Source organism: Aquarana catesbeiana, linkage group LG06 (assembly GCF_042186555.1).
Source record: "Aquarana catesbeiana isolate 2022-GZ linkage group LG06, ASM4218655v1, whole genome shotgun sequence".
In the NCBI taxonomy this organism is placed as follows: Eukaryota; Metazoa; Chordata; class Amphibia; order Anura; family Ranidae; genus Aquarana; species Aquarana catesbeiana.
In genome coordinates this window covers 200911343-200925303 of record NC_133329.1, presented here as the reverse complement: position 1 = coordinate 200925303, position 13961 = coordinate 200911343, and the positions used below count along the sequence as shown (strand labels likewise).

General features: G+C 44.5%; 1 protein-coding gene across 7 annotated transcripts in view; it reads left to right on the top strand.

The window, feature by feature from the left end:
* The window catches only part of ATF7IP2 (activating transcription factor 7 interacting protein 2), a 589221-nt gene that overhangs the window by 284554 nt on the left and 290706 nt on the right, over positions 1-13961 (top strand). For all 7 annotated transcript variants that reach the window (XM_073591216.1, XM_073591215.1, XM_073591213.1 and 4 more), the window contains one exon: positions 10526-10633. In XM_073591216.1, coding sequence (XP_073447317.1) covers positions 10526-10633 — 108 coding nt within the window. The remainder of the gene's footprint in view (positions 1-10525; positions 10634-13961) is intronic.

Below are 13961 nucleotides of genomic sequence, written 5' to 3'. Positions count from 1 at the left end.
CAGTTTTTTTCTGCCTAGTCTAGAAGGACCTGGCTCCCTGCTGGGACCTGTGGTTCTTTGGTTTTTATTTTATTTCTTTTTAAGTTTTCATGAGATGCATCTGCAATCAACTGCTGGGCTTGGTGACAGGCTGGATATCATAGATCCTGGTAGTCTTCCCAGCCTGGCCACCGAGTGTGCGCAGACCTGAGCTTTGCACTGGGTCTACCGCGACAAGCCCCATTCTGCACTGGGGCGGTCGGCGAGCTAGACGTCTTGCAGGAACACATATGACCAGGCACCTGACGTCTGGGCCACAGTGTCGCCGTAGCCGACAGCCACTCCGTTTAGGCGGGAGGTGGATCTATCTGGGGAGTGGGACCCATGATCCCTGCTGGATGGGTAAGTATGTGCTCGCCCAGTCCGGGCACAGTTGAAGCAGCTGGGTACTCCCTGGGGTGGTCGGTTCTGGGGATTTTTCATCCTCTCTCCCTCCCCCCCAGTTGCGCTGCCGGTTGCTGGGTGTCAATTAGAGGAGGTTTTGGCTCTACCTGGCTAGGTAGGGTCCCCTTTGGCCCGGCGTCGGCGCCACGGGTCTTCTCTCGGGACCGCAGCTTGCGGACATGCGCAAGTGTGAGGTGGTCGCTGCATCCAACTTAAACGAAGGGGCGGTCAGATGCCGTGATCAGTGGGGGAATTACTTGCTATATGATCTGCAATCATACTCTACATATTGGAAGCTTCTGATGACACTCATTTCCAGGGAGGGCCATTTAGGGTCCTTTTGGAAACTTCTCTTGGTGGGTGAATGTCATTGATGCAGAAAAGAGCAGCACCCTCCGCTGATCATTGTACTGTGAGTGCAGGGCTCCTATCAATGCCCCCCAGGGCCCTGAACTCACAGGAATTGGGTTAAAGGATGCTGGATGAGAAGAATATCCTCCCTATTTAATGTCATGAAGTATATAGCACAGTTTGATAAAGTTGGCTCTCCTGAAATTTAATTATCTGGCTCCCACTGGATTATTACTCTTAAGTGGATGTCTGACAGCGGTCGTGTTAAGCTGTAGATTCGTTCCTAGGATTCGTTGTACCTGCCCAGCCAGGCGTACCCTTCAAGCCAGCTGATCAAAAAGCCTTTATGACTTGGGTGGTACAAGTCATCGACATCTGGTAAGCCTCCCTTTGTTCATTGGTGGTGGCTCTTTCACTATATTGGTCCCTTTTGGAGTATTGGCGTTTGACGAATGTCCGTTCAAGTGTGTTTTTGATCATTCCTCCACTAATAGACCTTGTTACTTATAACATATTTGTCAGCTATACTCTGGACTTTACCTTTTAAGATGTTTAGTGCCTGATCACTGGATTTGTCATTTTTGGCACTGTATTTAATTTAATTCTTTTTTCACTGTGGTATTTTTTTAATCTTTTAAAATTTTTTTAACAACGTAATATTGTGGTTATATACAACACGTTTTCCTTGTATATATATTTCAGATATAGTATATATTTGTATTTCTAGTATATTGAGATACCTTTTGCACTGTTGATATTTGATGATACAAATACAATGTTTAATATCACTTTAATGGTTATATTTAACAAATTAATTACATGGTTTTGTAGCGCTACACTTTTTACACACACATATTGCTTTTGGTCTATAGCTGTGTTGGCTGCCATCTTTACCTTTTAATTTACACAGCGCTGTATATCCTTTTCCTCCGGTTCTGGCGTTGCTGAGACAGCGGGGTATCACGTTTGTGGGCTACCTGGAAGATCTCCTTCTGAGAGCAGCTTCAGCCTCAGAACAGAGACGATGTGGCGATCACCATGCAGACCTTACAAGAGTTCGGCTGGGTGTTGAATCTCCAGAAGTCTGTATTGCTCCCGACCCAATGCCTACTTGGGGTGGATTCTGGACTGTGCACAGGCAAAGGTTTTTCATCCGCCGATCAAACTGCAGACCCTTCACACCGCACTGCGGTTGCTGCTGTCCCGCAAGTTGTCATCGCTGCACTTTTGCATGCGGGTTCTGGGCCTCGTGGTATCCACCTTCGAGGCGGTTCTTTTTTTTTTTTAACATCAAAGAAGTTTATTGTAAAGAGTTTTAAACAGTACAATACAAATCAAAGCAATGTGTACAATACTAGCAGTATACAATTCTCGTCCTGCATTCTTGCAAACATGGTATCATCTATATCTGACTAATAGACCTACGCTTTAAAAGTTACAGTATTATTAACGTTTACCTAAATTGCATATTATTTATTTGTTAAGCTTAAATCACTTATAGAACTTCAATATACAAGATATTGTTTGCTTCGTTAGTTAGCTTTGATTGTTCCAACTTATGTATATTTTTAAAATAAAGAAGGGGATAGAAGTGAGGTAAAGAAAGAAAAAGAGAGAGGAAAAAAAAAAAAAAAAAGAAAGGGGGAAGAGGGAGGTTGTATATGGTTAGTAAAGCAGGTATATATTATTTTGTGTCTTAAATGGCATATATGAATTCAGAATCAGATTTGATTGAATCAGATTTGGTGGAGACTGGTCATCGCCACCGCTGTAGTCATCAGGATTCTCTAATCTATGTCGCCAACTTCTATTGGTTCATTATTTTATCATATGCTTCGGAGGCCTTAAAGGCGAACCACGGAGACCAAGTCTTTTGATATTTTTCGGCTTTGTCCTGGGATTGTGCTAGGGTATCTTCCATGTAACAGGTTTCGGCAACCTTTTTTAGCCATTCTTTAATGGATGGACGGTGTACGTTTTTCCAGTACAGAGGTATTGGTGCCTTAGCAGCATTAAGTAAGTGTTTTGTTAGAGATCTTTTGTAACGTCTGATGGGGACGTTAGTGATATGAAGTAGACAACAAGCAGCATTAAGTGTAATCCTGGTCTCCGTGATTTGCCTCACAATTTTCCTGGCTTCATTCCAGTAGTTTGTAATTTTGGGGCATTCCCACCAAACATACAGGAGGGTGCCTATCTCTCCTCCACATCTCCAGCAAGTGTCTGAAGCCTGTGGATACCATTTCTTTAACTTGTCAGGGGTAGCATACCATTGTGTCAGGAGTTTGTAGGATAACTCTTGGGTTTTGGTGCTGATCGAACAGCTATGAGAAAGAATGCATGCTGCCTCCCACTGTCTGTCAGTTATGTTTATTTGTAAAGCGGAAGACCAAGCCTTGCGGAATCTGTCGTCTCTAGTCCCTTTCGTCCTTTGTAGCCATGCATACGTGACCGATGTTACCCGGTCACATTGCGACCCGATAGAACAGATTTCTTCTAATTCCGTCAGCTCCCTAGCAAGTTGGGGTTTCCTATATTTGTCATTTACGGATCTGGAAGTATGTCCACAGAGGTAGTTTTGGGAGTCCGATGTCAACCTTTAGTGTGGTAAAGTCTTTAATTTGGCCTTTGTGAAAACACGTCTTTGCAATGAGAGGTTGTGAGAGATCTAGAGCCTGTAAACAGGTATTTCTGAGGCCCGGAGGGAAGTCAGGGTTATCGGTCAGAGGTGTGAGCGGGCTGATACTGGATGTTAGGTCTGTGTTTTTAGCTATACTGTGAAACAAGTGTAATGTCGTGCCTGTCAGAGGATGTTTTTTAGCGAGGGAAAGATGAGCTTTGAGCGGTGTCCAAGGGGCGAATTTCAATGGCGTTTGATATAATGAGTTCTCCAGTATTACCCAATCCTTCGTTTCCTCAAGACAGTGCCAATCAATCACTCTCGTGAGATGTGATGCAAGATAGTAGTTGTAGAAATTTGGTAGTCCCATCCCACCTAGGTTTTTTGGCCTATTAAGAGAAAAGCTAATTCTGGGTTTTTTAAGTCTCCAGATAAACTGAATCAGGGTAGATTGCAATGCCTTAAAGAATTTCCGTGGTATTCTGATCGGCAGTGTTCTGAGAAGGTAAAGCAATATAGGGAGTATGACCATTTTCAAAGCTGCTGATCTCCCAAACCAAGACAAATATTTGGAGTGCCATTTTTGTAAGTCTGTTTTTATTTTATGTAGAAGGGCAGGGAAGTTACGCTCATATGTATATGTTAAGCTCGGGGTTAACCAAATCCCAAGGTATTTAAGAGCATTTGGCTCCCAACGGAAGGGACAATTTTGTTTGGCTTTGGTTAAGTTGTCTGTTGTGAGGGAAATGTTCATAGCTTCAGATTTCGTAACGTTGATCTTAAGGTTTGCTATAAAACCGAAATGTGTGAACTGTTTCATTAAGTTGGGGATTGTAGTGTGGGGGTTGGTCAGAAAAAACAGAAGGTCGTCGGCATAGGCTGCGATCTTATATTCCTTGCCTGCTACTTTAAACCCAGATACTGAGCTGTCTAGATTGACTTTCCTGATGAAAGGCTCTAGTGAAAGAATAAATAGTAGCGGTGACAGTGGGCACCCTTGCCTGGTGCCATTTGTGATCAAGACCCTCTCTGACAATGTGCCGTTGATTTTCAATTGGGCTGAAGGTTTGTCATATAAAGTGGAGATCCAGCTCATCATGTGTGGTCTCAGCCCAATGAACTTACAGGTCTCCAGCATATAGTCCCATGCGACTCTATCGAAGGCCTTCTCCGCATCCGTGGACAGGAGAAGGCCCTCGCAGTCACCTCTGTGGGCTGCATGTGTTAAGAGAAGGGCCTTGATCACATTGTCCCTTGCCTCTCTACCAGGCATGAAACCTACCTGCTCCTGACCTACCAAGGAGTGTAGTAGTGGTCTCAGTCTATTCGCTATAACTTTTGCTAGGATTTTCAAATCTAAGTTCAGTAATGAGATAGGCCTGTAGCTGGCGCAATCTGCTGGGTCCTTTCCTTGTTTAGGCACGACTGTGATATGGGCAGACAAAAAAATCATCTGTTGCATGGTTGGGTGAGGACAGGGCATTCAAAGCTCTAGTCAGTGGTGGCAGTAGGCTAGTGCTGAATGATTTGTGGTAAATTGACGTAAAGCCGTCCGGGCCCGGGCTTTTCCCTGACTTAAGTTCTTTAATGACTGACATTATTTCTGTTTCTGTTATTTCTCCTTCCAAAAGAGAGGTTTCTGTATCCTCTAACTTGGGGAGCCCACTATTGCGCAAATAGTCCTTTATGGCTGAATCTCTATCAGTCTGTATAAATTGAGGTTTGTGTGGTGGGGGCAAGTTATATAGGGCTGAATAAAATTGGTGGAAATGTGAGGCTATGTCTTTGGTGACAACATCTAGTTTCCCCTCCTGTGACCTGATTCCTACTATGTTGTTTTTCACGTTTGCTTCCCTCAGGACCCTCGCTAGCAATCTACCAGTTTTATCTCCTGATTCGTAGTAAATCGCTCTCTTGAAAAACAAAAGTCTTTTGGTTTTATGTTCCATTAATTGTTGGAGAGCCTTTCGTTTTTCAAGAAGTGCAGTAGCTGACTGCAAAGATAAAGATTGCTTATGGCTATTTTCTAATGTTCTAATGTCGTTTATTAAGTTCGCAATTTCTTGTTCTTGTCTTTTTTTCTTTTGGGAGCCCAATTTGATCAGCTCTCCTCTCATATAGCATTTATGTGCCTGCCAAATAGTCATAGGGTCTACATCAGGTGTAACATTGGTACTAAAGTAGTCTGTTAGCGCTTTTATCAATTTGGGTGTTATGTCCGGGTCAGTCAACAATGAGGAGTTAAGTCTCCATCCAGTTGATCTTGGAGGTAAAGGACCTAGGTCTATTGTCAGGGAAATTGGGGCGTGATCAGATGTTGATTGGATGCCTATTTGAGCATCGGTTACATTTTGTAGATCTCTTTGAGTGACAAATAAAAAGTCTATGCGTGAATATCTGTTATGTTGTATTGAATGAAACGTGAAGTCTCTGGTGTCTGGGTGAAGATATCTCCATGTGTCTATTAATTGTAGGGAGCTGAGGAGTGTTTTGTTTTTTTTTAGTGTGTTATATTTAATGCAGGATTTCCCTGAAGAGGAATCAACTGCCGGGTTCAGTGGTATGTTGAAGTCTCCTCCCATTATAAGTATTATAAGTATAAGTTGCGAAGCCCATAAGTACCCGAACTATCTTTTGACAGAAGGCCACTTGTGCTGTGTTAGGGAAGTAGACGTTGGCTATCGTGATCGGTCTGTCATGGTATGTACCTTTTAATAAATATGTATCTTCCCTCCGGGTCACTAAGGCTTTCACTAAGAGTGAAAGGTGCCTCCTTACTCACAAGAGTCGTTACTCCTTTAGTCTTGGCCTGGTCATTAGTTGCATGATATGCAGTTGGGAAGAACGCGTTCGTAATTTTTGGAATGTGCCCTGTCCTAAAGTGGGTCTCCTGCAAAAGGACAAAGTGTGGCTTACCCCGCTTTAGTTCTCTGAGGAGCGAAGTACTTTTTTCTGGTATGTTCAGTCCTCTGATATTGTGAGAGATCACCTTTGGGTGTTTACCCAACAGTGAGTAAGCCATCTGTAGGATTAGTTAGGTGGTTCCAGCTGATAAAACTTACAACCAGCACTGGAAAGGTTAGACGACCAGCCTCCACCACACTCCTTAAAAAACAAAAAGGGTAAGTGGAATAGGGGGGATATAGGTAGTTACCAAAAAAAAAAATAAGTCTAAAAAAGGGGAGAAAGAAGAGAAGAAAAACGTTAGTACAACAGAATATTCAACAATAGGAATCAATTCTATTGTACGTAGATTAATTGTATCACACCCTAGTCAGTTCATAAACTGGACCAGAGTTTTTAAGTAGTATATCTGAGTCGAGGGGTCTCAGCTCAGATATACTTTGGGGTGACGTGATAAGTCTGCGACCAGGACTATAAAACAACCTGTATACTAAAAAAAAGGTTAGTTATTTGTTGTTATAACTGTGACGGATAACGACAAAGACACAGCCTCTAAAAGGCAACTTTTAACTTGGATCTAGTGAGATGTCAACTCTATTTAAATGCCCTCTTCCACTTCTCTCCACTGAAGTGGAAAAGTCCTGTTGATTGACGGTGCTCTAAGTGAGCGTATGTGGCTTCACCGCAGGTTCGGATCATATACTAGTAGAAAACGCGTGAGCTTCATGTTCCGTGTTTCAGGATCTTGGAGTTATTTGTAGCCTTTGTGGGATATGCCATCTGGCATTCTGCTCCCAGCAGCTCACCGCCTTCCAAACCCCTCTGAAATGGGATTGCTGAGTAGGCAGCTCGGCTTCAACTAGCCTGATGAGTAATAAGTCAACCCAAAGTAAACAAATCCAACTTGGCATAGTGTTCCCTTGACTCTTGTAAAAAGGTAGTTGCAGCTGCTCATCGCATATGTAGACCTTGCTAGAGCAGAAAAAAAAGGAAAAAGGGAGCACAAAAAAGAAAGAAAAAAGGGGGTGTTGAAGGTAGACAACTTTAAACTTAAATCACAGCCTGAAGGCCCGTAGAGAAGGGTTGCAACTTAATGGACTTATTGTTCGCTTAATCAGTCAGATATGTGGGATCTTGAGGGTGTTGGACATGAGACTGGGGTCCCCCTCGGTGTTCCTCCTCCCCATCCTTGTTTCATTCTTTTGTTCTGTTGTTTGTCAGGGGTAGAGAATGGCGACCCATGCGGGTTTTTAATATGAGGTGGTAGGGCAAACTCCTGATACCATTCCAGCAAGTCCAGCACTTCCATATCCAATGCTGTGCAGAAATCCGGTAGATCCTCTGGTGTACGCAGCACTAGCTGTTTTCCTGTGACATTCACTACTAAGGCGAACGGAAAGCGCCACGTGTATCTGATGTCTTTCTCTCTGAGTTTGTCCAGGAGGGGGCGGAGTGCCCTTCTGTTCTTTAATGTAATCTGTGAGAGATCTTGGTACAGCATGATGTGTGCGCCGTTGAATATGATGTGTTCATTTCTCCTTGCTTTTCTCATGATATCCTCCTTGAGGAGAAAACTTTGTAAGCAGCAGATTATGTCTCTTGGGGGAGCGGTGTCTGGTCCTCTGGCTCTAAGCGCTCTGTGTGCCCTGACAAACTCTATTTCAGAGTCCTCTTGTCTTTCTAATAGGCTGTTAAACAATCTCCTGAGTGCGGGCATTATCTGCTCGTTGTCTACAGTTTCAGGGATCCCCCTCACCCTGATATTGTGTCTGCGACCACGGTTATCAAGATCTTCAAGATGGCGATTCATTTCAATAAAGTGTGAAACATGTCTGTCAGCAATCTTGTCTAGTCTATGCAGCGCTTTGTCTCTGTTTCCCCTGTTCCTCTACCGCTTCCATCTTATCAGATAGTACTAATATATTTGATTTTAAGTCTGTAATAGCTGCAGAGAATGTCGCTCTTATGTCTGCAGCAAAGCCAGACATATCTGCGTAAGTGAGAGGCTTGTTGGAGCGTGTTCTGCTCCTACCTTGTCCTTCCATGGCGGACTGCGAGTCCTCGCTGAAATCCTCCTCCTCCTCCTGCAGTGACCGCACCATCTTGTGTCCCGCCACGTTGCCGCGGGCCGTAGTTGTTGCTTTCAGAAGCTCTGATATGCTTCTTGCTGAGAAGGACGCTGCTGCCGAACGGCGTGTTTTATTGTGGGGAGTCTGGTGCATCAGTCTGCCCATCTCACGATCCGAGCAGTCAGGTTAAAAAGCAGTCGGCTGTGTCTTATCCCGGAGCTCCGTCAGTGTGCAGCTATCTCGGTCGCTCGCCAAGCCACGCTTCGAGGCGGTTCTGTATGCTCAGTTTCACACTCGGGTCTTGCAGAGGGAGATCTTATCCAAATGGGACAAATCCCTGGCATTTCTGGATTGTCAAATACGTGTGGGCCGTCTGACCAGGGCCTCGCTTCTTTGGTGGCTACGGTCCCCGGCTCTACGGCCTGGGAAGTCGTTTCCCCCTCTCCATTAGACGGTGATCATGACAGATGCCAGCCTGACTGGCTGGGGGGGGGAGTTCTGGGCCTTTGTTCGGTCCAGGGCCGCTGGACGCCGGAGGAGTTTCGCCTATCGATCAACGTTCTGGAGTTGCGTGCGATCAGGTTATGCCTCTCCATTTGGACGCAGCTGCTGCGCAGTCGTCCGGTCAGTATCCAGTCGGACAATACCCCGGCAGTGGCTTACGTCAACCACCGGGGGGGACGAGGAGCTCAGCAGTGGCGCTGGAGGTCTCTCTCTCATTCTGCAGTGGGCAGAGCTTCACGTGCCGGCTCTTTCAGCCGTTTACATTCTGGGCGTAGAAAACTGGCAAGCGGACTAACTCAGCCGTCAGTTGCTGGATCAGGGGGAGTGGTCGCTGCATCCGAAAGTGTGCCTGCGGTGGAGCACACCGGACGTGGATCTTCTGGCCTCTCGACTCAATCGGAAGGTGCAGAGATTTGTGGCCAGAACAAGGGATCCCTTGGCGGATGCGTCAGATGCGCTGGTGGCGTCATGGGGACATTATCGGCTCATTTATGCCTTCCCTCCTCTCAAGCTCCTTCCTAGTCTGCTGCGCAGGGTAGAGGCTGAGGGAATTCTGGTAATTCGAATCGCTCTGGATTGGCCTCGGTGTCCGTGGTACGGATGGTGGTGGACGTTCCCTGGTGGCTGCTGGTGCTGGAGGACTTTCTGTCTCGGGGTCCAATATTCCACCCTGCTTTACCGTCTTTGGCTTTAACGGCCTAGCTATTGAAAGCCAGGTGCTGAGAGACCGGGGGTTGCCGGCTTCTGTGGTTCCCACTATGTTGAATGCCCGTAAGTCCACTTCACTGAAGATTTATCACCGCACCTGGAAGGTTTAAATCTTTGTGCGAGGCTGAATGGGGGGTTTCCACCAGTAAGGACCGCCCCTAGGCGGTGCTGTGCTTGTTTTTATTTTTATTTCTGCCTAGTCCTACTCCTGAAGGTGGTGATATAACCCTGAGGTCAAAATTGGAAGTGCTGTGTCCGTCAGTGGAAAGGGATTTTACGGTGAGTGGAAAAAAATCCAGTTTTTTTATGCCAGTAAATACCTTATACAGCCCACTTCCTCTTTCTTGTCTGGTCATTAGCCTAGGCTTATGCCATCTTTCTCTTTCTTTCTCTTTCTCTCGTGCCAGGAAGGGAGGGGGATGAGTCATTAGAGGGCCAGTGAAAGCTGCAGAGCTGGAGGTGTGTATCTCTGTAAATCCAGGAAGTGAACAGGCAGCAGCTTCAGCTGCCCACAGTTTAAATAGGTGCAACCAGACTTGGTGGAGGGAGATTTCTGCAGAATATTTGGCAAGTATAGAATCACAGTATATATAAAATAAGCAGTGTGGTTGGAGGGAAGATTCAGAATGGCAAAGATGTTTTTATTACAAATTATGTGAGCAGACTGCAGTTCCTCTACGTTTTCTGTGCACTCATGGGCCATGATAAAGTTAGATTTGTATTGCCTGATCTACATGTTTTATGTACTTCCCAGTTATGATGTAGTTGAGTTGGTTTTTACATTTGTATTAGCATTTTCATTTAATATGAGAAGTATTGGAATACTCTTCCTAGTAAAATCTGAACCGATCTAGTGATTATGTAGTCACCTGTATACCATACAAATGCATGCTTTTTATATTGTGTTTTTTTTTTTTTTAATTTATTTCTATTTTTTTTTTAACAGAGAAGCATAAAGAGACTTGGAAGGCGTATAAAATCTGCACTGCAAGCTCAGAATGAGGTGGTCATACAGTCCAGCAAATTGCCGTCTGTTGGTTCTAATTGTAAAGAGGTAAATACTGAGTTGTCAGAAATCCTCCAGGGAGGTCATTATGAATTGTAATGTACTGTAATATTTCCAGCTTGATTTCAGTGATTTAAGCCAGGACAAAATGCATCAAAATCTCTTACTCGGTAAGCAGAAGCATTTTCACAGTACAGGACACAGGATCCTAGTCATAACCATAGGTTAGGTGCAGCTACCTTCAGGTGATTGAACAGTGGCAAAGAAAGACAGCTGCAGAAACTAGTGGTGCACCGAAATGAAAATTCTGGTACAGAAACTGAAAATTCAGGCTGCACTTAACCGAAATTGATGATGTTTTTTTTTTTTTTTAAATATATATTTTTATAAATGTATTATATTCAAATTTTTAATTTAATATCCTGAATTTAAGTATGAATTTATTTTCAGCCATTATCGGCATCTTTTTGAAGCGGTGTTAAAAAAAACAACAAAAATGCAGCTCCCCATTGAAATGCATTGAAAATGGAGCAAGAACGCATCAAGCATGCACCCATGTTGAGTTTTTAATAGGGTTGCACAGATATTGGTTTATATTGGAGAGTACAGGTGCCGATACCGAGTACCAATACATTGCAGTGCGATTTGTGCCAGTCCCCAAAAAATTGGCGCAAATCTCACGGCAAACAATCGCATTCAATTTCCATGTGTGAATAGAAGCGCCATCTAGTGGGCAGTTTAGAACTCGCAAAATTCAGCAGAGGGAGCGCTGTTCTAATAAGTAGGTAGAGACAGATTAGAAGTTCAAAGCAGCAATCATTTATTGGAAAAGGGAACAGACAGATGGCATTAGATAAATCGATCACAAGCCCATGCAGGGAGATGGTAGTGTGCCAGTAAGGCACTGCCTCATGAGTTCCGTAGTGGTGGCATGAACGGCTGACTCTAACCCTGGATCTCCTGAGGACGGGCGTTGAGCCAAATGGATGCCAGGTCGATAGAGCCTGCAACGGCCAGCGCACTCGGAAATGACCGCTGCCATCAGGGCTTGTCACTGCTGGCCGGGAGAAATGCCAGGAGCGGGTAGAAGTGCTTCACTGTGGAGACAGTACTGCGTGGGCAACCAACGAGAACGTCCATCGATCTGGAAGTATCGGTATTGGGAGCATTTAGGCGAGTACTGATACTCACTCAAATGCCCAATATCGGTATCGATGCATCCCTAGTTTTTAATGCATTTTTTTTTTAAGTCACATGACCTATGAAAAACACCATTAGCATGGTAAAATCGCGGCTGTTTTCGGCAGCCGTTATCTGCACTATTTTTCCTTTCAGGCACAATGCTGAAATGCTTTATTTTCGGCAAATGAAATTTTCGGTGCATTACTAGCAGCAACATCCCTATAGAACACCTCTTGCTCCCAGCAAGTACTGTATATCTTAGCTTACATCTCTGACGCTGAAGTTTTTTTCCTCAGGATTCTTCTATCAAGCTTCCTGGCTGCATCATAGCCACTTCTGCTTACTTGTGCAGCTTCCCAATCAGTTGACTCCTCAGCTCAGGGGGACCACAGCCAGTCACCACTTGGGGAAGATGTGTGGGCAGACTGTAATGTCTATTCGGGCACTAAATAATGCGTGGATGCATTCTGCTGGGATCTTTGGCATGTGGTGCATTGTACAAAGTTGGCCAGTGTGTTATACTGGTTCAAGGCCGTAATATGCCGGCGGTGGAACCCTTTTGCTTGAAAACAATTTCATGCAGATGCTCTTTGTGTGACTTTATGGTGAAGGAAGACGCTAGGATGGGGTTGATGCCTATACATTCTGCTCTGAGGAAGAAAACCTCTACTGTGGTATTTTTTTTTTTTTTTAATAGGGCTTGCTCCCTTTTTCTAACGCATTATGCTGGCGCAGAGAGGCCATATAGCAGTAGTGGAGCACAGACTGCAAGTTTTTAAATGTTACTATGGAGCGGGTGTGCTGGCCTTTAAAAATTGTCATCATATTTTTTTTCTAGCCTCTGTTGCATTGCAGTTACTGTGCTTGCATAGCCTCAGTTTGAGGATTTGCTGCGCTTGTACACACTATTTTGCATTTTTTAGCATCTTCTCTTGGTTGGCACCTAGTCACCCGGTTCCTTTTACAGCACAGTGCTCTCTGGTGGCTCACTGGGTGCAGCAGGCTTCGTTGTTCCTTCTCAACAGCAAAGATTGCGAGTATCCCTTGAGGGAACATTTGGCACTACTGTACATATGGGAGATCATAAGGGCAAAGGGTCAGATGGGCCTGCTAGCTCAGACTTTGCTCACAGCTACGGTTGAGGGGGCAGGATGTTTTTTGGTCTCTATCCAAGAGCCCCTAGAACCCAATGTCCGAACAAATTTCCCAGTCTGGTTATCTGCTTTCCTCCGCTGGCCATTTTGGCTGCACACACTTTCTCTTACCAATCACAAGAGGGTTTTTTTTCCATGTGTAATGTTTATGGAAAAAATCTTTACTTTTGGAAGCTGTAGATTGCAGGGGTGGCTTTCAGTCTCCCATCCTGAGTAGGTCTCTGACTTTGCTGTTGTGACTGATAGTGCTGCCTGAGGAGGAGGTAGAGAGATCAAAAAAATCAGTTTATTCTGAATAAATGGATCAGGATGTGACATCTTCGGTTAAGGTGTCATCAGAACTGAAGTCTCCCTTATTGCTGCAATGCACTTTTGTTTAACGTTTGAGCAGCCCGAGTTTTTTCATTCCAAGGTCTCCACCATAATCTTCCTAACATTGCCAAAGCATGCCTAAGACCTTCCTAGGCAACAAACTCTAGGAGCATGTCTTGTATGATGACAAGCCTCACTCTGAATAGCTATTTGCTCCTCCTAAGAGTTTTGCTCATCAATATCCTATTGAGGATGGTTTCCTACAGAAATGGTCTGTCCTTGTGGGTGACCCATCCATTTGTCTCAAGACATATTGGTCAATTCAGAAGATAGGCCTACGTTTATGGATCCAGTAGACAAGAGGTTAAAAAGTCCTCTTTAAGACCCTGATTATTTGGCAGGCTCCTCTATGCAACCTGCAGTTACCATAGCTATCTGCCAAAGCCTTGCCCATGGTTCAAGACCCTACCTCCATCCGAACAGATCCCTCAGTTCACCACGGTCTGGAGCTTTATCTGTGCTCTTAAAGTGGTTCTGTAACATTTTTTTACCTTAATACATTCCTTGCAATAAGATAAAAAAATGTTTATGTAAAGGTATTGCCTCCCACCACCCCATATACTTGGTTTTCACTCAATTCAGTGCCCTTCTGTAATGGCTCTCTCTCCTCTCAACTTATGGTCTAACCGGCTTTGCTGAAGCAAAGGCTCCCACTGTTAAATCCTTTG